Raw genomic sequence first — 26,357 nt, 5'->3', positions numbered from 1 at the left:
CATAGAACTGTAGGCTTGTAAATAAAACTTTTAGCTTTTTCCTCTAGTTTTGTGTCTTTTTTCAAGGTTTTGGGAATACCAAGAGAGGAAGAGGAAGCTATCACAATAAAGAAGACTCGTTGAGCAAGTTATGCTCACCCAATGAGAAGGGTCGTTATGAAGAGGACACATGACAGCTTATGAATGGAGGAAGAGGGTTCAAAACATCTTTAAAATTCACCCAACGAGTAAAGCAAACTGCAAAGTGACTTTTGGAATTTACAAAAAACTCGGGCAACGACGAGTATTGCATCCTTTGAATTAATAAGAAAAGGGCCTTGGGGCATTATAAAAGGGGCATTCCCTTGGGTTCAGGAACAATCAGCTTAGGGCATAGTGAGGAGTCAAAACATACAACACTTTAGGTTTCTTCCTTGTTTTTCATCATTTTCTCTCCTTTCACTCTTGTATTTCTCCATTTTGTTAAGTCTCTCATAATAATGAGAGGTCAAAGCATCTGTTGTTGGGGGCTTGGTACACTAAACACTCTAATGTAATTATATTTAATATCGATTCAATGTCATTTTCGATGTTATTGTTTACTTCCTTTTATTATTGTATTGTTATGGTTTGATCACCCATACACATGTTTATACAGTGTGAGAGTCATTGAAAAATGTTATCATTAATAAGAACTGAAAGTAGTTTCTAATGAACTCATGTCTAGGAATAGAAATATTTATTAGCTATTTTTTAATCCTTATTTTGATCTAAGTCACTTGATTTAACATGTTAAGGGATTAAGAGTTAACCTAAGTGATTTAGGCCATCCTACTAGCGGAATCTTGATTATGGTATTTTTGTGGATTTGGGTAACACTTAAAAGAGCATTGAGTAGTGAAAAATCATTAATATTATATCAAGAGTGATTTAGTAAGGCCAAGCAACCAACAACTTCACAATTTATGCCCCTCCCTCTATATTGCCTTCAAAGTGTTTGTGTTTTCTTGCTTTTGTAGTTGTGCCCTTATTTGACTTATTATTTAATGATTGTTGATTTTATTGCACCTTTTAATTTTTACACTTTAGTTTCAAAAGCAATTAATCATTTATTTATATTGTTTATAATTTGGTTACAAAAAGTTATTTTGTACAAATGAAGTCCCCGTAGATACGACACTCAATCTTATGATATATTTACTACTTGTGTGATTTGATTCACTCGTTAATCAATTAACACATAATAATGAGTAAATATAATGTATCAACTAAAAAATATATTCCCCCAAGACTAATATATAAGCAAAAAAGTAATTTCATATGTTAGACTTAAATATAAGCAAATTTAATTATTTTTTTTTCTATTTAATGCTATAATTCCTAAAATATCCTTCACTTAATTTTAATTTTATTTTTAATGACTATTTTCATTCATGATAACAAGTTGTAATGAAAAATATTTTAAAAATAATTTTATTTTTTTTACTTGAGACTAATAAAATTAAATGATGTGAGCTATCTGTAAAGTTATTTTTTTTATTTATATATAAGTTGAGAGTATAATATTTTAACTACAATGATCTAAAGATACGTCTTTGATAGTATTGACATAATTAATGTGCCAAAGATGTTTATAGTAAATTATATGTTTTCATTCCTAATGTTTTTTATGTGATATTTGTGAGGGATTCGTATTCATGATTGTTACTACCATTGTCCTTTTTATATAAAAAAAAGCATGAAGCTAATAATGTTATTATTTTAAAAATTTGTAAATAATAATAATAATAATAATAGTAGGTATATTATATATGGAGCTTGGGAAATGGAGTCCCGCAACAAACCTGGTCAATCATTTCATCTTAAAGTGTGATTGGGCTCATCTAGTTGAGCCATGATGTGGTTTGTGCTGTACAATTATTTGAGCCCACTTAACCTTCCTTCACTTTCATATATGCAAAAAGAATGGAAGCATACGCTCAGTACTGAACCTCCCTTCATTTGGTAGTGGATAATTCTCTTTGCACCCTTTTTTTTTTCTCTTTAGAAAATTAGTTTCATAAGAATAATTTTCAAAATAAAAACTCTTGAATACTAAAGATTAGTAGTTTTGTTCTTCACCTCACTTGTTTCCAAAAGGAAGGAAGAAGACCCTTACAACGACTTAGTTTGAATTTTCCCGCCGAAATGCCAGTTTCCCGAGAAAATTCATTTTGGGCGGTTCGGAATCGGGCTCGCAGCTCTTGCCGCTACGCAGTCGCAGTCCTCTCCGACACCAGAGTGTGCATTGCCGGTTACGTCCTCGTGCTCTTCATCATCTACACGAAACAACACTCCGATCTCCCCGTAAGCTTCCTGTTCCTCACTCTTCTTTTCTCTACTTCCAATTCCAAATTCAATCTCACACTTTTACTTTCGTTTCATCCAAGTCCTACTCCGATTCCGATGCGCATCGTCGCACGTTGCCGTTCTCCTCCGGCGTCTTCCACTCTCCGGAGGAGGCTTTCCGCTTCGACTACGAGAAGATGGAGGAGGAGTTCAAGATCTTCGTGTATCCCGACGGAGATCCTGAAACCTATTTCCACACGCCGAGGAAACTCACCGGCAAATACGCCAGCGAAGGCTACTTCTTCAAGAACATCAGAGAGAGTCGATTCTTCACCGATGATCCGCGTCGAGCTCACCTCTTCTTCCTTCCTATTTCTTGCCACAAAATGCGAGGCAGAGTATGTCCTCCTCTTCGAGATTACGCATTGCTTTAATTTAATTTAATCAATTATTCCAACGCCGATTTGCGAATTCATAAACTGTTTTGCGAGCGTAAGCTTCGATATGGCTCAACCATATCGATTATGTGATGTAACTAATTCATCTTGTATCGCAGATAATAAATAAATAGCTTAAGATCAATTTCACTTGGTTTGTTCTGAAATGAATAAACCACTGATTTTGTCTCCTAAATACTAACCTGTCTAATAAATAGTCCGTGATAAAACTATTTAAATAATTTTTGTCTTTAAATTCAGGAACTAATTGAATGATTCCTTAATATTTGAGAATTACCATGATTTATAATACTTCTAATATTACTTAAAGTATTTTTTTCTTCTACTTTAAAGTTTAAAGATAATTTAAGAAAGAAGATAATGTAATGGAATTGTTTTTTTTTACTAGTACAATCATGCAACAAATCTTATTATTTATACCTCTCATCATATATAAGTTTATATTAGGATGACAAAATGAGTTGTCTCGACCTGTTTGGCTTGCCTTATCATTGGCTCGTCAAAAAATGAGATGGGACAAGTTGGACTTGATATATTGGACATAATGGTCTATCCTGGCTGAAGGTGGGCTGAGGAGCTAACGAGCTGACAGACTAACTCATCCTTTAAAAGTAATTCTTAAAAAATAATTGACAATACAAAATATTTAAAATAATAAATTAATTTTAAAATCTTAAATCACACAAAGTATTTAAACCACACAAAATAATAATAGTCTCCCATCATATATAAGTTTTTATAAGAGATGGACAAAATGGGTTGGTCCACCCTGCCATTAGCCTGTCAAAAACAGGGTGGGAGAAGCTGAACCACTCATACTTGATAGGTTAGACATAGCATCCCACCCATCTGAAGGTGAATTAACGAGTTAACAAGTTGATCTGTCCTATAAAAAAATGAAAATCTCTTAAAAAATAATTGACCATACAAAGTATTTAAAATAACAAACTAATCTTAAATACTAAATCACACAAAGTATTTAAACCACACAAAATATTAATAGCCTTCAATAATAACTAATAATAATAAGTCTATCCAGTACCTAAATTACAACACAAAGTCTTAAAATCTTAAACAATACAAAGTAATTAAGCATAAATCAAACTAAAAGATCTTTCCTACCATTTTGTATTTTATTTTAGTAGTCTCATATATTAATCTAATTATTATTTATAAAAAAAAATTAATATTATGGACTGATGGACCAACCTACCTTTGGCCTGAGAGGTTGACGGGTTAGGTGGGGTGTACCACGGTGAGCTGGTGGGCCAAGATCTCCATCCCGCCCACCAAATTAATAGTAAGTTAGTGGGCCAGCCCACCTGACCTGATTGATTTTTGTTTATATCACTTTAAAAGAAAATTATTAAGTGGTTCAAGACCATCACATGTTTATGATCTTGAATAATTTTTATGCTATATATATTTATTTTTTTGTAATTTACGATAAAAATTTAATTAACACTCATTTATGTGGAGATCTTAAAAAATCAGTTAATTTTTCTTTTGCTTCAAAAGTAAACTCTTCATAAAGTAGCAATAGATTCTAAATACTATTTCTCCTTGGTGTATGTTTGTGTGTATGACATTCAAATGTTATATAATCGTGGTGGTAGCTGCCAAGCATAGTTTCCGATGTGAATTGTAATGCACATATGAATATGCAGGGGTTGACTATCGAGCGTATGATTGATGAAGTAGAGAAGTATGTGGAGCACCTAAAGTTGAAGTACCCTTATTGGAACAGAACCTTGGGTGCTGATCACTTTTTTGTTACTTGTCACGATATCGGTGTCAAGGCTACTAAAGGAGTTCCACATCTGACGAAAAATTCAATTCGAGTGGCTTGTTCATCAAGTTATGACGACGATGATTATGTTCCACATAAGGATGTTACCCTCCCACAAGTTCAACTGCCATTTTTTCACCCTCCAGGAGAAAATGACATCAAGAATAGGTAGCTTCACTTTTTCCCTTTTCTTCTAAATCAATCCAAGAGAATTAGTTTCTGCACAAAAACTGGAATTTTTCACCCACCAGAAATGGAAATTTCAATTAATGTCAATGGAAATATTGCAGGAACACATTTGCTTTCTGGGCTGGTCGTTCTGATTCAAGATTGAAAGATGATCTAATGGCTATGTGGGACAATGATACTGAACTTGACATACAGAACAAGAGTTGACCTTCGAGCGACTGGTCCAGTGGTATACATGGAAAAGCTTTATAAATCCAAGTTTTGTTTGTGCCCTCATGGGCCTGTCGGCAACAGTCTTATCGCAGACTCAATCCACTTTGGGTGTGTTCCAGGTAAACCATATCTGGTAGTTGAAAACCACAACTTCTTATGTTCTGTTTTGTTCTCTTCCAATTCTTGTTAGTTACCTCCTTGTTTTATGACTTCGTCAACTTGTCTATATCTCTTCTGCAAGTAATGCCCATGGATATGATTTTTTTGCATCCAGAAAACTATTACAACTATTGGAAAGGGTCTCCAGACTCCAATAGGGAGTAACAGACTATATATTTGCTGGTTACCCAACGGAATTTTCTCTTGAGAACATACTTTCAGTCTTTCACATTTGAAACATAGGATAATGCTCTAAGTATCTAATCAACCTAGTCCCACTCCCACTTTTGTGACAAAAGTGTGGATATATCTTTTATCAAATTTCATTTGCTACATAAACCAGGGATCGGGAAGCTAATATATTACATAGGAGAAGAAAATCTAGAGAAAAAAAATAAGGAAAAGAAAATGGTCAAAGTAAAGAGATCCCTTCTCTAGTGCACCTCACCAGTTATCAATCAGATCATGTTGGTAGCCCGGTATTGCATCTAAGTATCTCTTAAGTTTTACCTGCACATATCATGTAAAGTGGTTGTTTGTGGAAGTTTGACATTCTGAATTTTCGCTTCAGCCATTTCTGCCATTCATAATGGAAAAAGTTATGTAGAACTAGTCTCAGAAGAGTGATTTGCTTCTTGTCTGTCTATTTACGTAGCTTACCTCAGACTTTTTGGTTGCATTTCACATATAAGCTGTACTATTGCCATACATAAAAGAATATGCTGTTCGTCATCTCCCTTGTTTGTTTTTAAATTTAAATGCTGCTTCCTAACGGAAGCTCTTGTCTGCCTTTCTACAGTTATCATGCCAAACTATTATGACTTGCCTTTTAATGATATTCTGGATTGGAGTCAATTTTCTGTTGTACTGAAGGAAACCAACATTTATCTGCTCAAAGATATTCTCAGAAGCATATCTGAGAAACATTTCATCTCATTGAATCGGAACATAGTGAAGTTACTATCAATAATACTAAAGTTCAGTTTTTTAACTTCTAGAAATGAAACGATTTGATGGGAAATTGTAAGGATAGTACTGATATTACTTATCCTAGTGTAAGAAGTTTAAAGTTTGACGTCTACTTTCTTTTCAGATAAAACATCCTTCGTACTAGTTTTATGTTGGTGAATTGAGAGGATAACAAATCTTACAATAATATAGACGATCGCTTCTATGATTCTGTCTGTACATAAATGTTGATTCACGAAGTTACATCTTAGTAGTTAGCAGTGCGGGCTGAATCTTAATACACGAAGTTCAACTTGACTGGAGGAACCCTTTATACTCTTAAAGTAGAAAATCATTAATCTCAAATATTCAAAATAAAAGATAATTTAGAAAGAGCAGTCCACAAACTCTTACACTGCTCCTCGAACTCCCCCTTTCTCTCCCAAATTTCTAAATCAAAGAAAGGAAAATGGGGCATTGAGTATTTGTCTTGTCAGAAGATTATAACCTCTATTTTTTCTGTGCATCTCTTTAATTTTCTGCTTTTGTTGTTCAGATCCAAAAGCATTTCAAGTGGAATACACCTCCAGTCAGACAAGATGCGTTTCATATGGTTATGTATGAAATCTGGCTGCGCCGCCATCTGATTAGGTATTGATTTTTCCAATGAACTCAGTCTTATTGAAAGCAAAGAATTGTTTCTGTACATAAATTTTGATTCAATAATCCTGACCCCACGTTGGAGAATCCCCAAAACAATTGTAACCTGAATTCGAACTTGTTTTACCACGAGAACTTCTCTGTATAAAATTAGGAATGTAACAGCCTCTTTTAGCAGAAGAGATGTTTAGGTCTGCATGAAACTTCAAAACCTTGCAAGAAATAAAAGGGATTTTGAAATGAAATGTATTCACGGGAAAGCAAAAGATGCGGGTGTATGAGTTTGGAATATTACTGAAAAACTGTTTTGGTTTCTGGTTCCTTCAGAAGAGAATTCAGACTTTTTTTTTTATAAATTAATTATACATAAGCTAATTTTAATTTATGAATAAACTCATTTTAACCAGAAAAGCCCAATATCAATTCAGTATTTCATTTTCTTTTAACCCCGCCTCCCCCCATATCTAAAACTATATAATTTCAAGTTTTCAACAATAACTAATTTCCTGGGATTTACATTTGCTCATTATGAACAATAACATGGGAGATATTCATCGATCGGGAGTTCATTTAACCATATCAGTAGTTGAATAGTAGGCATACTACCCAGGTAAGATCTTAAAAAGAAACCAGGTAAACAACGCACAAAAGTTTTTTTTTTTTTTTTTAATAATGAAAAGCTTACTTACTTTGGTATGCACTAAAGAATCAAGTTATTGATTTTAAATTACTACACCTACTGTTTGGGAATAATACAAGGCTAGATGTTACATGATTTCGGGTGGAGAGAAAAAGGAAAACAGAAAAACAATACAGTGAACAAAACTAAATAATGGGCAATTGGAAAGGAGATATGTCATGAGCCACTAAGAATAAATGCTTGGAGGAGGCTCTGCGCTGCTTGGGTTTCATCTGGTGTACCGGATATGACAATAATCCTGTCACTTGTTCCGGGACGAGGCTCATGGACAACAACATTGGCACCCGATATCTAATTAAGGACAATAAATAAAGTATAGATGACTAACGAAAATAATTCACAATATATTCGTAAATAAAAATATAAAACATGAGAAAATACTCCCTGCATTTTAAATTATATGTTATTTAATGTATTTGCAAAAGGATTAAAAAGTTACTGAATCACCTCAATTATTGAAAATGTAAGAGCATTGGACTATTTTATCTTTAAAAAATTGTCACTCCATCAGGGTCCTCACTCCTTCCATTTATAGTCAAAATATCAAGAGATAAAGTTGATAACGATAAAAAAAAAAGTCACATTTTCTTGGTTTTCAAAAATGACACAGGCTGAAACAGAATAATTTTCCTTAAAAGATAGATAACTTGAAACAGATAATTGAAATCAAATCAAATTCGTGATCACAAATGCAACTTCATAAGAATAACATGGTAAGCTGGTGAACAAGAAAACAAAAAATATACATATATAAACTTATCCAAGTTTGTGTACCTGTCTTAGACGAGCCAAATTGCTACCATTTTCCCCGTATACACAGTCAATAGTATCATCAGGAACCACAATTTCTACAATCGTATTAGTCACGATAGCAGATTTACTTCCACTGCAGACCAAAAAAAGAACAGTAATTAGAAATTGACAGTTTTGGCATTCTATTTTAAATGTTAAACTGATTATTTCCATCATTCTTTTAGAAACCATGTCCTTGTTAGCTACAATTTCACCCCAAAGCAAGGATTTCAAATAAGAGCAAATGAGCAATGACCCAAGGAAAGCAATGTCAAATCAAATAGTATATACCAGTCATGTATAAGTGTTCTTCACTGGACTGATAGAACACCAATAAAGTATAATGCTGAATACAGAAATCACAAACAATACACATGCTGTCCTCTAGACAAAGGTCTGATGCAGAGAGTCTTTTCTGTCCACAAATAACAATACCAGCCTAATAACACACCCTACTATCAAACATGTCCTAATACACAGCTTCTGCTATATTCTATTAATAACTGTCACCAAGGTAGTTTCTAATACTAATACAGAATTACTACAGAACAGCTAATGCAGGATAAGTTATTTTCTATTAAATATTCTAATAATAGATTACTGTTCCTAACTTCTGCCTAGAACTGCAAACATGACAGACTGACAGTTATAATTACACTTACATCTTAGCATACATGACTATTCATAATTATTATCAGTTCCCATCACAGAGTACTTACAATGCAAGGTACAATACCACTAAATATTCTTGAGTTTAAAAAAAACAGGCACCCTCAGTTTATTACAAAAGAGGTTTAAACACACACGTGGGCGCGCATACACACACACACATGGCTTTGATAGGATAGCAGAACTTATTGTTTGCTCAAAAATATTATAAGATGACACAAATAAGCAACTACTAAAGAACATGATTGGAAAATGTGAAGGGATGTGCATGCCACAGGCATCTACATCCATTACATCACACCATAAATAGCTCTTAATATTATTGAAATCTTAAAACTTGAGATAACATGAAAACATGGTGTTTGTTTCAGATCAATATATATAGATTTGCAATTTGGATTTAAAACAAGTTTAATTTGTTTTGCAAATCAACAACCTCACAAGTTCTAAGCCGCCTTTTCGAGATGTCAATCCCAAACTAAAATCATTAATGCCTCTGGAATTTATCCCAGCCACTGTCTGCAATCAAATTTTAATCACAAAATAGTTAATAAAAAAGTAATGATCACTTGTCAAGGTAAAGTTGACCAGCACAGAGAGAGAGATATACTGGTGGCGCCCATAACCCTGGTGAAGAAGGACGATCTAAATTTCTAGTCCATAACCCCGGTGAAGAAGGACGATCTAAATTTCTAGTCCATAACCCTGGTGAAGAAGGACGGTCTAAATTTCTAGTCCATAACCCTGGTGAAGAAGGATGATCTAAATTTCTAGAAAGACCAAGATGATCAATGCCTTGAGCAAAAGTATGTCTACTCAGACTATGAGAAGTGGCTGGGGGCAGTTGACTTCCAAGAGGAACAACATCCTGCTGTCTCCCATAGGGACTGGTATCAACTCGTAGAGAAGAAAGGCTCCTTGTTCCAGCACTATTCTGTGTGCTGACAAAAAGATTATCTCGCAGTCTACCCATTGCATTATATAATGCATCTTGCACACTTGAAAACTCTCCTGATATCTGAGGGAAAAAATAGGATTTAGATAGTATAACTAATAAACACCTAAAGATCACCCCAAGGATTTCCATGATGACTTACAATAAATATAGTGAACATATATTAGGAGTTTTAGGCAAAAATAGAAATGCTCTGGGAAAAAAGATTGCTATCTGGTCAATTCATATAAGTTTCTTAGAAATCTTAGGTTAAGAATGTTAAATTCCCATGTTTGGTAAAAATATTTTAAAAATCATTCTCAAGATTCTAGCATTCTCAGTATCATTTTTAAATTAGGTTTCCCACTAAAACTTTTCCATAAAAAGGGGAAAGTTTTTTTTTTATAATAATTATGTCTCTCATTCCTGGGAATATCTTAGACATGCCAAACATATTTATGACATTCCCAAAAAGCATGATTTTTGGGGATGAAAAAAGATTCTGTATCGCAAATGTCCCCTTAAGGAATAAATAATTGCAGAATTTATGTGGCAATTAGATGCATATAATTTAAAATATTTAAATGTTACATAATTAAGATTGATGAAGGCAGAAAAGCCTGGGAATATCGTTATTAAATTAGCATGATGAAGGATGAGAAATTTTATTTTAATTTAAGGGGGAACAATTTATAAAGTTGCCAGATACACAGAATCACATTCACTGAGAAAATCAAAAGCATTCTTCAGCATGTTTTAATTGCAAAATAAAATAAAACAAGTATAATCTCCAAACCTGTACGACTTGATCATTATCTGATGCACATTTTGGCACCTGATCAGTCCCAATTATTCTTATGTTAGCCCCAGTTGCCTTTCGCATTTCTGAAACTATTACTCCACCTTTTCCTATCAAACAACCAACTTGGCTTGATGGGACTACAAGACGTACAGTAACAATTGACCCCTTATTTAATCCAGAGTCTAGCCCCTTCTCAAAACCAACCTCAATGGACCTGGAGAAAACAAGCACAGCAGCCTTTTGTGCAGGGGAATATCTTGACTCAGGATTCTGTAGAAAAATGAAGCCACGACCAAAGAATAAGTTGATAAAACAGTAATAATAATAATGATATACAAACAACTGCAAGATAAACAAGTAAAAACGGAAAGATCATATTTAACAGACCTCTGAAGCAGCAATAGTAATTAATCGATCCTCGCACTCAGCTACTGCAGGACCAATACTTATTGTAGCCCCTGTCTCACTCTGAAGAGCTCTAACAATATTGCCTCCCTTTCCAATAACTCCTCCAACTCTATCATTTGAACAAAGTATTCTGAAGGTGACTTCCTGCTTAAGTGCTTTTGGTTCCAAGGATGAGACTCTATTAACTTCTGTTGGCAGTGAATGAATTCTGGTGGCATAGCTGTTAGAGGAACTGGATAAAGTAGACAGTGCAGAGCTCCTCAGCAAAAGATGATCTACAGTCTCATGTTGTACAGCAGTTAAAGTCCCACGCGGAGCTGCAGTTAAAGTCACACGTGGAGCTGCAGTTGAAGTTGCACGAGGAAGTGCATCTAAAGCTTCATACTGAACTATTTCATAAGGTTTGCTCCCCATCATCTTTGTTCTATCAACAGGATGACAATCTTGAAGACGTTGGGAGACCGCAACAAGTGCCTTCTTTACGGATGACACTCTGCCTTCTATCTACCACAGTCCACAAATCCAAAAGATGTTTCCTCAGCATATAAAGAGAGAAATTTTGCACAGCATAAATAATTTGAAGCACATTTACATATTCACGTGTCCTTTAATGGTTAGTTAAGAACATATTACCTAACCCATGAAATATAATTCCTATCTGATGTGCATCAAAGGCAAAAGATGCCTGTGAGACACAAAACTCCTATTACCCTCTCGACAATACACTGCTAGCAACCAAGCTCTCACCTTCAGGTTCTAATTATACAATAAAGAATTGGAACTCGAAGGTATTAAAAGGAAAAGTCAACTACAAGCTTACTATTAAAAACCCATCCAATCCATGAATCAAATCCAAATACATTCAGAGAATGAGAAAGCAGAAGGGACACCTTTCATCTTATTTTGGGATTTCTTTGAGAAGAAATCAACTTCTTCCATTGTAAAATAATGTCTCTTAACATCCTTTTATGAGGCTCATTATCATAAGAAATAGGTGATTATACAAGAATATATAAATATTATTATCAATTTAGATTTTTTGTTATAAACTTATAATATTCATATCACTTCATTTGAGTGTTTTTTCTATATAAATGTGAGTGTGCGGGCGGGCGGGTTTGGGCATGCATGTGTGATGTCGGCACGTGGGTTCAGGAATGTGTGTCATGCATGAACCGGTGTTTTCAGACATTATCATTTATTCAAGTCAGAGTGTCCATGCTTCATAGACTATGAAGCACGGATGCCTCTCTTGTTTGCTGTATCGGACATGTTTCCGACACCGACACACTTACACTTGTCCGACACTTCTTATTTGGTGTCTAATTTAAAAATTATTTTTTGTTGGCTTGAACACTTAAGTTGTCACCTTTACACAACTCATACATTTGAAAAAGCATAGAAGGTTTGTTTAAAAATGTGAATATATCATTAATTTAGATATTTTGTTATATGTTACTCATATCTCATTTCATTAGAGTTTCTATGTTTGTGTGGTATGCGGTGTCCCCTTGTCTTAGATTTTAGACATTAGTTGTGTCGAAGTGCAAGGGTCCATGTCATGTTCAATATTCGTGTCAGAATCCGTGCTTCATAATTCATAGATAATAAATGACTCAATCGTTGTCCCTAGGTAATAAACAACCAACAATCTATCAAATTGTCCCCTCTAATCCAGAGGTATTAACCTTTTCAACTTCTAAAATATCCAAGTATGTTTTCTGACATCTGACATCACGAAGCAATATTCTACAAAATCAGAAGAAAAAAAAAACTAATCCCACAACCATAAACTAACAAACCATATCTATCAGCTCCACCTGACATTCTTAACCCTAAAAAACTTGAATGAACAGAAGACAACAAAGCAAAACAAACACCATCAGTAGTAACAGAACGACTCTGTGGTGCTAACCTAAATGTTGAATGACAAATGCTAAAGCGAAGAAGAGCAGGAAGCAAAAATACCTCAATGATTTCATCGGAAGCGGAGGCACAAAGTGGCAAATCATCAGTTAATACCCTAATTTTACACCCGGTTTCCTTCTTGATCCTCTCCACCACCTTCCCTCCCTTGCCGATGACAGAGCCGGCCTGCGCCGCGTCCGCCACGAGCCGGCAAGACATCACCCTGTCCCCAACGTCGACGCCTTCGGTCTCCGCCGCCACTTCGAGGATCCTATCGAACACCTTCAGCAGCGCTTCCTGCGCCTTCGACACCTCAATGACCTCTTCGTTTCTCAGCAGAATCTTGCCGCTGAGTGCGGCGTCAGCAATTACCAGGATGATGCGGTCCGGCAACTCCTGTGGCGCATCCTCGATTCGGATCTTGGCGCCCGTGGATTGCTGGAGAGTTTTGATGACGGAGCCGGACTTGCCGATTACGCCGCCGATTCGGGAGGCGTTGCAGAGGAGGCGGAAGGCCACGTGGCCGGGCGGCACGGACAGCGGAGGCGGAGGCTTGGATTGCCTGGAGCGCTTTGAAGGTCCGTTTGGATGAAACGGATACGGGTCGGGTGCGGAGCGCTTAGCTGGTGGAGAGAGAAAGTTGCTTCCCATAATATCTTCTCTCTCTCTCTATCTCTGTGGGAATTCGAAATTGTGTAAAGCTATCCAACAGGCAACAAGGGTTGAAGAAAGTCAAAAAACAGTGTTCTGAATTCTTATGCTAAAATGCGCCGAGGAGAAGGGCATCGTGCGCGTACTGCACCTAGGGTTAACCAACCCGCGCAAATAGATTGTCCCACTTTTTTTTTTTTCAGTTTTATACTGAGGATCCGTATGGGACCACGTTGACGACTTGATGGCATGGCGTCACTGCCAAAAGCTGATCAAAGTTTTTCTAATAATTAAATTACACTTCATTATATTTTTCATGTTTTATTAAGAATTTACTTATTTATTTACTACAATAGGAGTATTTATATCATGAATTATTTATTAAAGTATCTATCTCAATTGATTGAATATGATATATAAATTATTTAATTTTTTTTCTTTTATTTTATAAATAAAAAAATTATTATAAATTATTTTTTTTATCACTTCGTGTTCATGGACTTTATTTTGTGATCTGGAGAAGGTTAACTATGCACTTGTATTGTATGGATGAAATATTACGAGGAGTGTATACTTTTGATCATTATCATGAAATATTAAGGATTTTGAGATAGATTCATTTAAAAAATAGTTTAAAGTTACAACTAAATATATTCAAATATTTTAGACAATTATATTAATCAAGATACTTCAATTTAGAAACTAAATTTAAATGTTAAAATACTTCAATCCCTCAAGTTATAAAAAGAGTCAATAAACTAAAATATTTCAATTCCATATATTTAAACAAAAATATTTAAGGAATTTTATTATAATGAATACCCACATGACATATTCCTTGACACTCATACTAGTCCTTGTTTTATAAGGAATATAAATATATTTGTTTAAATTATCTATGAGTATCTGTATAACTATCAATCTGCTATGCGTTATGGATTTTATCCGTGAATTTTTGCAGTTATGAATATTTTTGTCATCCTTACTCACGAGCCAACAGATAGCAACTCTAAGCAAACATATAGACACTCCAGTGAATGTATTGGAGGCACCTAAACCGATAAGTAATTTATGTAGAAGACCACACACTAACATTAACTGTGAGCTTTCTAGTAATGTGTAATATGATCAGGAATGTGTGAATTATATCAACAATAGTTCAAAATAACAAAACAATCTCTATTTCAGCACAAACAACCTAGGATTGAGGAATCATCCAAACTTGTCAACGGGTCAAGGAAATCAAGTTCCTCGAAGACTTTTTTTTTTTTTTGTCTAGAAGACAATAGAATTTATAGAGTAGACAAACGCAATTTTAGAAATTACGATGCCGCCATCAAATATCTGGAAGCACGTTTAAGACAACTAGTTAAACATACAGGATAGTTGTTAGAAGGATCTTCAAACTCACTGACTAGTAACACTGTTTCAAATCCCAAAGGTAATGTCAAAGAAATCACTATTAAAAGTGAAGAGATAACTTCTCCTTAACCTAAAAGAAGCAAAGGAGAATAAGAATGAAGATCAACAGGAGACTCATTTAGTACCTTTTCTTCTATAAAAAAAATGTAAATATTACAACACTACAAAAGCATATTTACAACATTAATTCATATGTTCACGATTAACAATTTGCACGATTTTCATCCATTCAACTTCGTGCAACCTTTAATAAACAAATGTGCTGATAAAATGTTGTATCCTTGAGCAGCTCACACTGTTGAGTTTGAACACAAAAGACAAGAAGATGATTTTTGAGATAAATGTGCTAAATTAAATAATAATTCATAATCTTATAAAAAATTCCGGTTTGTGGACAGTGCAAAACAAAGTGAAAACATAAGAGAATGACATTTAGGTAATGGAAGATTTCATTCATCCAAAAAGAGAAAAATTACATTTAAGACGGTATAATTAAATTTTTTTAGTGCGTACACAGTATAATTAAAGTAAGAATAACTATGATACATCAGATACTTCGCAAAGGATAATCATTTGGAAATAATAGTGCACATAAGGTTAATCAAAGATACCATGCGAACACAGTACTACAGGAATGAAGAGATATTAATTGGGCTTTACGTTGTGGCCTGGTTCTGAAGTCATGAATACCACTTCAGTATGTAGTTAGCTTCTAGTTAGTCAAGCTACAGAAAATGTGCTGAAGATACCAAGTCATCAAGTAAGAACTGGAAAGTAGTCAAATCCCCCGATTCTATATGTTCAGTACGTTGCTTGGAAGAAAGATAGTTCTGATGGAAATCTTCAAAAGCTGTACAGAAAAGAAGGGGGATGTGAAAACCTATATTAGGACAACTTTTTTGTTCATTCTGATAACCGTGAAATAGCTATTTTGTAGCCAAAATTGAATACTGTATAACTCAAACGGAAGACCCCGCAGTGATTAATGTTATATTTCCATTAAAGCACAAAGTATGCTAGCATTCAACAAAACCTGGAAGTCTGGAACCAACAAAAAACAGTTAGAATCTTCAATCATATTAAAGAAGCCTGGCTACATGATATCTTGATAGAAAAGTTATTAAAATCATCAGGCACTTTATGACAATTCCATGGAAAACCGGAATAAAAAGAAAAGACAAACTAGAAAAACTTATTGCATATATAGATTAAGCAAACATTTGGTTTAGAATTTGGTAGAATTCATTTTGAACTGTTAAATGTGATCAAGATATGTGCCCAATATGTGCCCAAATCAATAGAAAGTTCATGAATTGATTTTATAACTTTAAAATTACAACAACCAGGGAAAATTATTATTTCTTAAAATAAATGTTACCAACTAATACTTAACACTCAACATTACAAAGCAGATAAAAGTTGAATTTCTATTTTGATAAGCTAGATGCTTACTTTCCTTTGGCCCAGGAAAAAGTTAGACTTCATTAACACCCCATCAATGCTAAACAAACACTAGAATACCATAAGAGATCATCACAAAAAAGTGTTAGAAAAATAAAATAAAATGAAAGAAATAAATAAGAAGAAAAATACAAAGCCTTGAATTAAATAACAAAATAATTTTAATTGACACTACATGAATCAACAATGCACTATATCATACCATAAGCACAAGGAAAAAATAAATTAGGAGAATAAATATTTAGCCTGGGTTGAAGCGCGTAAATGTTATCCTTAGAGAGAAAACGCTCTCACTCCACTGATAGGAAAATCTGATTGCGGTCTACTCCCAAGATACGACAACTCATTGGTTCCGATCGTATGCAGCGAAGGGATCCCCGACCTTCTTAACACCAATGTTCTTATTCTCAAAAATAAATTTTTTTATAAGAGAAGGAAGAGAAAATTTTAGGAAAAAAGAAACTAGATTGTTGTTATGCTTGTGTCTTTATTAGAGAAGAGGAAAGAGATATATATAGACATACACCACCTTATGCAATGATAAAATATGACTGCTAGGAACTAACTTATAGGTATCAAAACAAACCTAACAAATTATTGACTCATTAAAATAAAATCTTAAAAAGATAAAAAATCTAATTTTACGTAACAGATTTTAAAATAAATATTTTATTTTATAAAAAAGAATTAATATAAGTAATATATATTATAAATTTTAAATTATAAAATAAATATTTACTAATAAAAAGTAACTTCAAATACTTTGTTATAAAAACAAGCACTTTGCTCCAGCCAAGCAGATAATATTATTCACTAAACATGCCAACAATATAATTTCTTTGTTTTTATTGATCCGTAGGAATCAAAGACAATTAACAAGAAGATTTAGAACAATTCACACAGTCTATTCAATCAATTGAGTTAGACTCTTTTGATAATGTAATTTCTTTGCTTAATGAATTAATTAATTTTTTGTGCAGAAGATTAATATGATATTATCATTAGTAACTGCTTCTATGAAATCTTAAAAGCGGAGAACTTACCAACAAAATCTGTAGAAAGAATTTACAATATGTACAGAAAAACCCTATTGCTGAAGCCTCAGCCGATTGAAGAGGATCAAAAAAGGATCCTCAGGGGCCAAGTACACAAATCCAACAACAGGCCCTGCTTGGATGGACTGCAAATCAACATACGGCATGCTTCAATCAGAGCCATTTAGAATAAAGGATGATTCAAAACCAGATTTGAAATAGCAGGATAAAACAATTATAATCTTATTTTTTTCACTCTGAACTAATATCAATTTAATGAAAATAGGAGGAAAATGACATAGAAAACTGTGGGAACAATTATTGGGATACAAAAAGAAAACATACTGCTTACCAATCCAAATTCTTCAGGAATTATTCCCTTAAGAGGAAGCTGATACCTCTTTCCTACTTTTGCTCGAAATACCACCTAAGGAGATCAAGGAACATGATACATTGACAAGTATACAATACAGTGCATAACAACAAAATTAGCCAAAAAAAAGTGAATGTAAATACATAACTGAAACAAAGAAATATTTTAGCTTACATTAAACCCTGGGTCACTACTACATTGATTAGTTAATGCCCAGTGGAAAAACTGCTAACAGAACACATTGAATACTTTCCCTCAAACTAGTAACAAGCTTGATGTTTTGGTGCTTACCAACCAAACAGAATAAATTGAATATTTTCCCTCAGCATAGGTTATATAGCTTGCATTAACTGAAAGAAATATTTTTGAGTTAACATGTAGTAGATGCATTTTTCTCTATTGTATATTTAATCCACTCACTGATTTAAGCTTCGATGAGACACTTCCAACTTACAGCACCGAAGTCCAGAAAAAAACCCTGCAATTGAAGACCACAAAATGGCTCTCACACCTTCTCACAAATTAAATGACAGTGATTTTGCTTGATCTCATGTTCAACCTCTACAATGCATGTGACCTTAGTCATCAGTTCACCGGGCAATTGAGAGTGAAAATGTGCCAAAATGTCAAAATTTAAAAATCCTACAGTGCAGGTGCAACTTGAGTGTCTCTCGATATTTCTTTTTTATTTAGAAATGTTTAATAATAATAAAATTAATATGTAATACTTTTTAATTTGAATTTAAGTTTTTGTTTGTTCACAAATTATTTCTAATTACTAGTGTCAAACATGTATGTTAAAGGCATGTTTTAAAATTAACGGGAAATAAAGTGTGAATTAAGTAAATTGAAGTCTGAACCATATGACTTATTATGTCACATGGGTACTGGAGTCCCACACTGTAGTGTCTCTATTCAGAGTCAGACTTGCACAGTCACTTTGATCTGAAAATTACAAGGAGTGAAAGTGTTCCCTAAACCATGAATTCAGTTTTTCTTAATCACTTATTTTTGGACCTCTTCCTATCATGTGCATACGAAGATATAATCAGAAACAAAACTCAACCAATTCTTTTTTTTTTTTTTAATTTTGTAGTAAACATAAACATATTTAAACATACGGTTTAACTTTTAAAAAATCATATATTAAAAATTTAAAATAAAGGAGCCTAGTCAAAATAAAAGCAAGAAATGCAAAGAACGACTTTTTTTTTCTTTTCAATAAACAAATACTTAAAAGCTAAGAATTGAAAATATAGTGTCTGTTGTCTTGGTTCCCCGTCCGTCCGTACACTAACCTTGGAAATTCAAAATTGAAAAAGAGCGCGTCCTTGCCGCTGCTGTTTCATTGAAGCGAATCGCATGAGATTCAGCTTTGTCTTTTGTTCCCTTTCTCAACAACGCCCAGGTAAACCAAATCTAATCTACTCTTCACATCGCGTGCCCTAGATTTTGTTTCATTATTCATTAATACGAATACGTTTCAATTCCACGTATGTGTCATTTCTCTGATCCGCTTCGGTTGCCATAGCTCAATCATCTTTTAATTTCTCAAATCAAATCTTTTGTTGTTTGACTTTGATTTGTGCTCTAGCATATAATATTGTGTCCGTCTCTATTATAATATTATATCATTACTGAGTTAAAATCTGTGTTGGAAGGGGGAGAATAGAATGGACAATGTGTATACTGAGTTGGACTCTGCCAAAGCAGAAGTGGAGAAACTCAAGGCTGAATGCCGACTCAAAACACAACTTTTCGACGGTTTGAAGAGAGATCGTGCCGAAGAATTTCTCAAATTTCAAGAAACTAAGAAGCTGGCTGAGGTACAGGCACGTGAGCTCGATCTCAAGTCTGAGGAGATCCATGAACTGAAGAAAATTCTAGAAGATCTCAAGTCTAGTTTGCACGAAAAGGAAGCACACGTTGCACATTTGAGTTCGGAGAATAAAAAGATCCAAGCAAGTTCTACTGATAGGTTGCTCGAATTGGAGGGAAGTAATAGAGAGCTGGTGTTGGCTTTAGTTGAAGTGAGAGCAACAAATGGTTCTCTGGAGCAGAATGCTTGTGCCAGCAGTAACGAAATTTCGAGCCTTAAGGAACTCTTGTTGGCTGCAGAGAAAAAGTGTTCAGATGCAGAGGAAAAAGCACAGCAAGCTACAATGCTGAAACGAAGAGATGACGTGATTCTGCAACTGGAGGAAGAGAATATCAGCATGAAAGATAAGATTAAATGGAGGAATGAACAGTTTAAACATCTTGAGGAAGCTCATGAAAAGCTTCAAGTTGAGTTCCGATTGAGCAAGGAGGAGTGGAACAAGGAGAGATCTTTGTTGCTTGAGGAAATGTCTTCCTTGCAAATTAGCTTGGATTCTCAAACAAGAAATGTGGAGGGACTTCAGTCACGTTTGGAGATGTGTAACCATGCATTGGCTCATGAAGAGAGCAGAAGGAAACTCCTGGAGGTTGAATTTTCTGAATTCAAGTCTAGCTTTGAGAATGTTTTCACTCAATATGAGGAAAAGAAGTCAGAGATACAACTATTGACAATTCTGAGAAATGACAAAATAGCACAGATGAGAAACTCACTAGGAGAGAAAGAGATGGTGGTGAGAGAACTGGAACGTAAAATTGTTCAACTTGAACAAGATAATAAGGAATTGGGAGATTTACTTAAAGAACTCAGGGAAGCTCAGATCAATAATGGTGGAGCAAATTCAGTGACATCAAAGCTCCGCAACAAGCTTAGACGGTTGGAAGAGGTGCATAAAAACTGCGCCTCAATTCTCAAGTCTAAAGAATCTCAACGGGGTGATCAAGTGGCAAAGATGGAAGCAGATATTGTTACTTATAAGTCTACACTGACCAACAAAGAACAAGAAATAAGGGAGCTTGAGATGGAATTGGAAAATTGTTATTATGCCATTGAAGAGAATCGCTTGGGACTCTTGATCTTTAAATCTGAACTTGCTGAGGCTTACTCCAAATCATTCAGGGGCAGGGCAGACCCTGATAAAGCATTTGATATCAAAGAGAATGAAGACATGGTTCTAATTTCTGCAGAGCAATTGAGAGTGAAAGACAAGTCTCTAAAAACTATGGCACAAGCTGCACAACAACACTCTCTGTTGGAGGAAGAGCTTAAACAACAAAAGAAAAAGCTCGAGGAATCATCTGAGGGTCAACTAATCTTGGAAGAGCAACTGCTGCAGATGGAATACACCCTACAATATGAAAGAAGTGCGGCATTTGAGGCTCTAGAAGTGCTGGAACATGAAATAGCCAGTAAAAATGATGAAATATCTCGATTAGATTGTGAAGTACAGGTTTGGAAGTCTACTGCTGAAACCCTTAAAGTTTCTTATGAAGAAATTCAGGGAACAAGTAAAAAGATGAAAGCTTCCCTTCTATCACATATTGAGACTGAGCAAGCCCTTAAGCAGGCCAATGAAAACCTTCTCTGTATTGTCAAGGATCAGGAAAGAAAAACCGAAGATCTTCTACTGCAGATTGGTTTATTGGAAAGGTGCAATGCAGAGAAAATGAAGGAAGCAGAAAGATGTAAGCAAGAGAATGAGGGTCTTATTCAAATAGTAGAGGAGAGGGAATGCTGCATAAAGGATCTTCATAAAGATATAGCCATCAGCTGCTTGAAGCAAGAATCCATGGAAAAAGAATTAGAAGATGCAATTCATGCCCAGCTGGATGCAGAGAAAGCCCTCAAGCAGGAGAAAGAAATTCTTTTGAAGATTAAAGATGTGAAAGATCGAACTATTGAGCACCTTCAGGGGCTAGCTACAGCATCAGAGCAAGATTTGTTAGGTGCGCTGTGTTTTTCTTTCTCAAAACAAGTGGAAAAGTGGATTGAGGTCAGTGTGCTTAGGGACGCGTTGAAAAATGCAGAATACCTGGCAAAGCTAGAAATTGAAGAAAAGAACACGAGAATAGTGAAATCAGAAGAATCAATCTTCCATTTAAAACAAGAAGCAGAGCAGCTTCAAGCGTCACTGGAAGCCTTGAAGTTTGAAAATGAAAAATTGACGGATAAACAGCAGGCCATGGAATTCATGATAACGGAGCTCAAGTTTGAGAACGGAAATTTACTGCAAGACATCATGAACCTATCGACAGAAAGGGAAGATATGCTGGTACATTTTGAAGTCATCTTTGGCAGAATTGGAGAGTTGTCTAGTGGGGATATGCAATTGATGGAGATGTTGGGGAATGTGTTGAATACTTCTGAAGATGAAAATGAAATAGCAATGGGTTCAGTAGTTTGTGACAAGCCACATGAGTCTGCTAGAGATAGTGCAAATGATCTTCTTTTTCCTCCCACAACTAAAAAAACTGAAGAAAATTTTGATGGACGATCCCCATTGAGAGAGGTTAATAGTTTGCATATGTAGATCAGAAAAGGAATGTGTAATCTTGCTGATGGAAACGCCAGAAAGGTACAGGTTCAGAATAATATCCTCTTCACATTGGCATGTTTAATTGTTTATGACATTAAATGCACAGGTAGGCAAACTGTCCCTCAAAACTATAAATTGAAAATGCAGTTAATGAATAGGCTATAGATAGGAAGCTTATAATATTTTTTTTCCTGAACCTCATATTTTTGAATTTTTTATTTATTATCTAATAATATCCTCTTCGCATTTGCATATTTGAATTTTTTATTTATTTTCTAATAAAATTTTATTTTGCGTTGAGTCCCTAATAAAATAACACTTTTATTTTTTATCTTTGATATTTTAATTAACGAATTTTGTTTTAGTCCTGACTAATAATTAATAAAAAATAATTATTAGAGAACAAATACAAAATTTATTAAATAACGAGGAATTACAAATAAATGTTAAGAACAAAAAAAATTATTTTTATTAGGGACTTAACACAAAACAAATATTTATTAGAAAATAAACATAAAAATCGAATATTTATTAAAGATAAAAAATATATTTAAGGTTTTTTTTTAGTAAAATCCTATTACCCGTCATCTTCTCAATAATACAAATGCCATTTACTATTATGTTATAACACTATTGAGGACAATACTGTGGGCTGACATTCAGAGAAGGATTAACTGAATTTGCCATGTGAATATTTCATATATCCAAAAATTTCCCATAATTGTGTGCAAGTTGGTGTTATTTTGTTTCATAAGACCACAACTAATGATTGATATTTTAAGGTTTAGTTGTACTTTTGGTTCTTTTGCAATTTTCAAGTTTAATAGTTTTTCTATTTTTAAAATTAAGTAAATTTAGTTCTTTCATCAATTTTCTTTCACCTAAAACATAAAAAATTCTCATTTTTTTTATTGTAATATTTGTGGGGTCTATGAAAAATTTATGATATGAAATAATTTTAAAGGTTTAGAAATTAGAAATTTAGCGAGAATTTGGAAAGATTAAAAGGATTTTGTAGGATTTAAGATTTAAAGAGGGGAAAAATAGAAATTCTTTTAATTTTGGATAAAATTTGATGCTTTAGTCAGTGAATTATGAGTATGAAAATTGAGTAAAAATGAGAATTTGAAGATTTTTGATAAAAAAAACAATAAAGTGATCAAATTTTCTAAGAGGAATTCAGTTATAAATAAACTTGAGAATCAAAATTGCATATTTGTATTCTCAAATTTTCTAAAGAGGAATTCAGTTACAAATATGCAATTTTGATCGTCAAGTTTATTAAGCCATGTTTTAACTAGTCTCATTGAGTGCTACACTGTACTTTTTCATTTAATAAGTCATCTGAGAAGTTCTATGGAACATGCAGGTGTTGGCCGTTTGCCCGTTTCACAAGCAAGCAGGACATCAAACATCTTAAATCTGCATATAGAAGGAGCCGAAGATAAAACGGCGTATTCTGTTGTTTAAGTACAGGTTTAGCTTTGCATTTGGGTTGCAGTGACACGTTACAAGACTCATTAAACGGACAACGTAGAAGACAGCTCAGTGATGCATTTGTGAAACTCGATTTTGGAGGCTCACAACCGGATGCTTAAACACGGAGTAATTGACGATATCTATCTATGTTTTGTTGTTTCAGTAATTGCCACACGTTTCTTTCTGAGACGTTTTGATTAGATGAGTGGTCAAAACTATTGACAAAGTGTTGGAAATATTCTTTCTGGTTCTTTAGCCACATGGGCAAGTCTATTTAAACGATTGAATTCTTTGATAATTTATGCAGAAGTTGCATTAACTTGTTTTTAGCACATTTTAAATTTAATAGTACCAAACCAATGTATATTTTGGTGTATTCGGGAATATCATGTACTCCTTTTCATTATAATTATCATTTTAAATTATTTTACATGGACTAACAAAAATCAATCAATAAATAAAAAAATAATAATTTTATAAAATTAATCTTATTATTAATTTATTTTTTTATCACATCATTAATATCATAACAAAATAAAAAAATTAAAATAATAATTATTTTGAGATATTTCTTTTTCTTACACAATAATTGTAACGAGACCGACGGAGTTACCTCTTCAAATTTTACCATCTAAAATTTCCGGTATAGTGAATTTTACTTTCCAATAACATCAACGCTGTATAACAATAACAACACTCACAACAGGCAACAGGACGAAAGCTGTGCCTTCTATTTATGTTCATCAAATAGTTTCTGAATCAAATCCATAGAATTCCAACTGAATATTCAAGCATATAGCTGCTGGAAATACCAGGTTTCCCATGTGCATACGAGTCTCTGTCGCTGATACTAAGATCCCAGTTTGCTTCATTTTATTTTATGGGAAACGACTGATACAAAAGAATACTGTGGTTCTGAACAGAAACCAGAGAGAGAAAAATCAATGGGATGTTAAATTTCATGCAGCGGGGTTGGAAGTGTCTGTCTTGTTGGAGTACTTGGAAAGCCATTTCTGCTTGTTCTTCTGTGAGGCATTCCAGTTTCGAGAGGATTGTGTAAGGCCTTCCCTTAACGACCCAAGGTTTACCCCATCTCCAACCAAAATGCTAGTCACTCCTCCCATTTTAGACACCTATGACAACAATTATATGATAATGATAATGATGATCCAACGAATTAAACATAAAATGAAGTGAGAGTGAGTATGTAAACTATGCATTACAGCTTGGATGTTCATATTCTCATCATCCAAAAAGAGCATGGAGTTGAAGGGGACACCGGCCCTCGAATGAATTCTCTGAAAATGATCCGTCTTGTGCGTCCAACTGGAATATATTATTTCCTGAACAAAAAAAATAAATAATCACAAGTGAACTTAAATAAATAAATTCATTCCGAAGATATTAGGTGGATTGGATGGTTCAGTTTGTTGAGGAAAGCGGTTGGAGAGCGAGAAGCGATGGCAACGTCGATACCTTTCTCTTTGAGAGCTAACAATATGCCTTTGGCGTGGGGATACAGAGAAGGCATTTCGCGCTTCGATCGACACTCACTGAAATTTCAATAACAATTCATAATAATTTCATTAGAGAGTATAAATGAGATTAAATTAGGTTAACGAACGAACCAGTAGAAAGGCCAGAGAGTGTAATCGAGATCGAAAACCCCGAGCTTTGGCAAAACCTCAAACGCTCCGATTATCTGCATTGCCTCACCCTTCACCTTCTCCTCGAACTTTGATATTTCTTTTTTAATATACGGAGAGCAACTTACCACCCAACTTTCGGATCATTATATCCGACCCGACACGAAAAGTTCTTAGTCTGTCTGTCTGTTGTTTCTTCTCATCGTGGCAAAATTTCTTGACTTTTTTCTTTGACCAGCTCCAAGGATTGATCTTTTGATTTCTGGGATGTTCTATTTGCTGTTATTTTTTTATTATTTGGGATTGTGGTCGGATATTCCTACAGTCACAAGCCGTGAAACTATCCTCTTATAAACCAACCGGGTCCAAGTCGGTTTATAAAACTCTGATTAAGTTGCTTTTAAGGAGTTATGATTTTTAGTTTAGAATTGAGATTGTTAGTGGGAAAATTACTTGATTCAAAGAGAGTCCAAGTCGGTTTTTAAAACTCTGATTAAGTTGCTTTCAAGGAGTTGTGATTTCTAGTTCAGACCTGAGATTGCAAGTAGGAAAATTACTTGATTCAAAGAGAGCTGAGGAACCAGAGATGTCAAGTGGGAAAGGGCTCTTGACTGTTGGATTTGCGTGAGATTGGATAAAAGAGTCTAACTAGTTATGAGATGCACTCTCTTCTATGCACACTCATTGTACCTGTTTGTTTAATCTTCAAAATCAAATCTCCAAAACCGTCAACACATTCTAGTTCATCAGTTCAAAATCTTTTTTTTTTTTATCAAAAATAATTTTACTGAACTTTTAAAAAAGGCACATTTCTAATTCATCACTTCATCTTTTTTTATCAACATTAATTTTCTTGAACTTTTTTATTTAAAAAAGTATTTTGTTTATTAAAATGCATAAAAATACACTCTTATCATTTTTAAAAGTAATTCCATATGATTCT

The 26,357-nt window shown here is 34.2% G+C and overlaps 3 protein-coding genes and 1 long non-coding RNA gene across 4 annotated transcripts; 2 read left to right on the top strand and 2 right to left on the bottom strand.

Annotated features, from left to right (window-relative positions):
- Positions 1 to 2,074: 2,074 nt before the first annotated feature.
- LOC100783039 (probable glycosyltransferase At3g07620) lies at positions 2,075 to 2,889 on the top strand. The gene is made up of 2 exons (XM_041009926.1): positions 2,075 to 2,325; positions 2,409 to 2,889. The coding sequence occupies exons 1-2, from the start codon at positions 2,167 to 2,169 to the stop codon at positions 2,739 to 2,741; spliced, it is 492 nt and encodes a 163-aa protein (XP_040865860.1). The 5' UTR covers positions 2,075 to 2,166; the 3' UTR covers positions 2,742 to 2,889.
- A 4,535-nt stretch (positions 2,890 to 7,424) lies between these two features.
- LOC100782496 (KH domain-containing protein HEN4) lies at positions 7,425 to 13,768 on the bottom strand. Its single transcript, XM_041009900.1, has 7 exons — positions 12,997 to 13,768; positions 11,008 to 11,532; positions 10,615 to 10,890; positions 9,495 to 9,902; positions 9,321 to 9,403; positions 8,198 to 8,309; positions 7,425 to 7,714 (listed from the first exon to the last, which is right to left on the bottom strand). The coding sequence occupies exons 1-7, from the start codon at positions 13,585 to 13,587 to the stop codon at positions 7,580 to 7,582; spliced, it is 2,130 nt and encodes a 709-aa protein (XP_040865834.1). The 5' UTR covers positions 13,588 to 13,768; the 3' UTR covers positions 7,425 to 7,579.
- A 5,366-nt stretch (positions 13,769 to 19,134) lies between these two features.
- LOC100781062 (uncharacterized protein At4g38062) lies at positions 19,135 to 24,144 on the top strand. Its single transcript, XM_003547049.5, has 3 exons — positions 19,135 to 19,285; positions 19,539 to 22,328; positions 23,659 to 24,144. The coding sequence occupies exon 2, from the start codon at positions 19,551 to 19,553 to the stop codon at positions 22,281 to 22,283; it is 2,733 nt and encodes a 910-aa protein (XP_003547097.1). The 5' UTR covers positions 19,135 to 19,285; positions 19,539 to 19,550; the 3' UTR covers positions 22,284 to 22,328; positions 23,659 to 24,144.
- Positions 24,145 to 24,351: 207 nt separating this feature from the next.
- LOC106796065 (uncharacterized) lies at positions 24,352 to 25,941 on the bottom strand. Its single transcript, XR_001384960.3, has 4 exons — positions 25,397 to 25,941; positions 25,245 to 25,321; positions 24,992 to 25,111; positions 24,352 to 24,901 (listed from the first exon to the last, which is right to left on the bottom strand). It is a non-coding gene; the product is annotated as an uncharacterized lncRNA (long non-coding RNA).
- Between the last annotated feature and the right edge of the window lie 416 nt (positions 25,942 to 26,357).

This window comes from Glycine max, chromosome 15, assembly GCF_000004515.6.
Source record: "Glycine max cultivar Williams 82 chromosome 15, Glycine_max_v4.0, whole genome shotgun sequence".
Classification (NCBI taxonomy): Eukaryota; Viridiplantae; Streptophyta; class Magnoliopsida; order Fabales; family Fabaceae; genus Glycine; species Glycine max.
The sequence above is the reverse complement of the archived record's forward strand: the minus strand, read 5'-3'. Positions and strand labels throughout refer to the sequence as shown.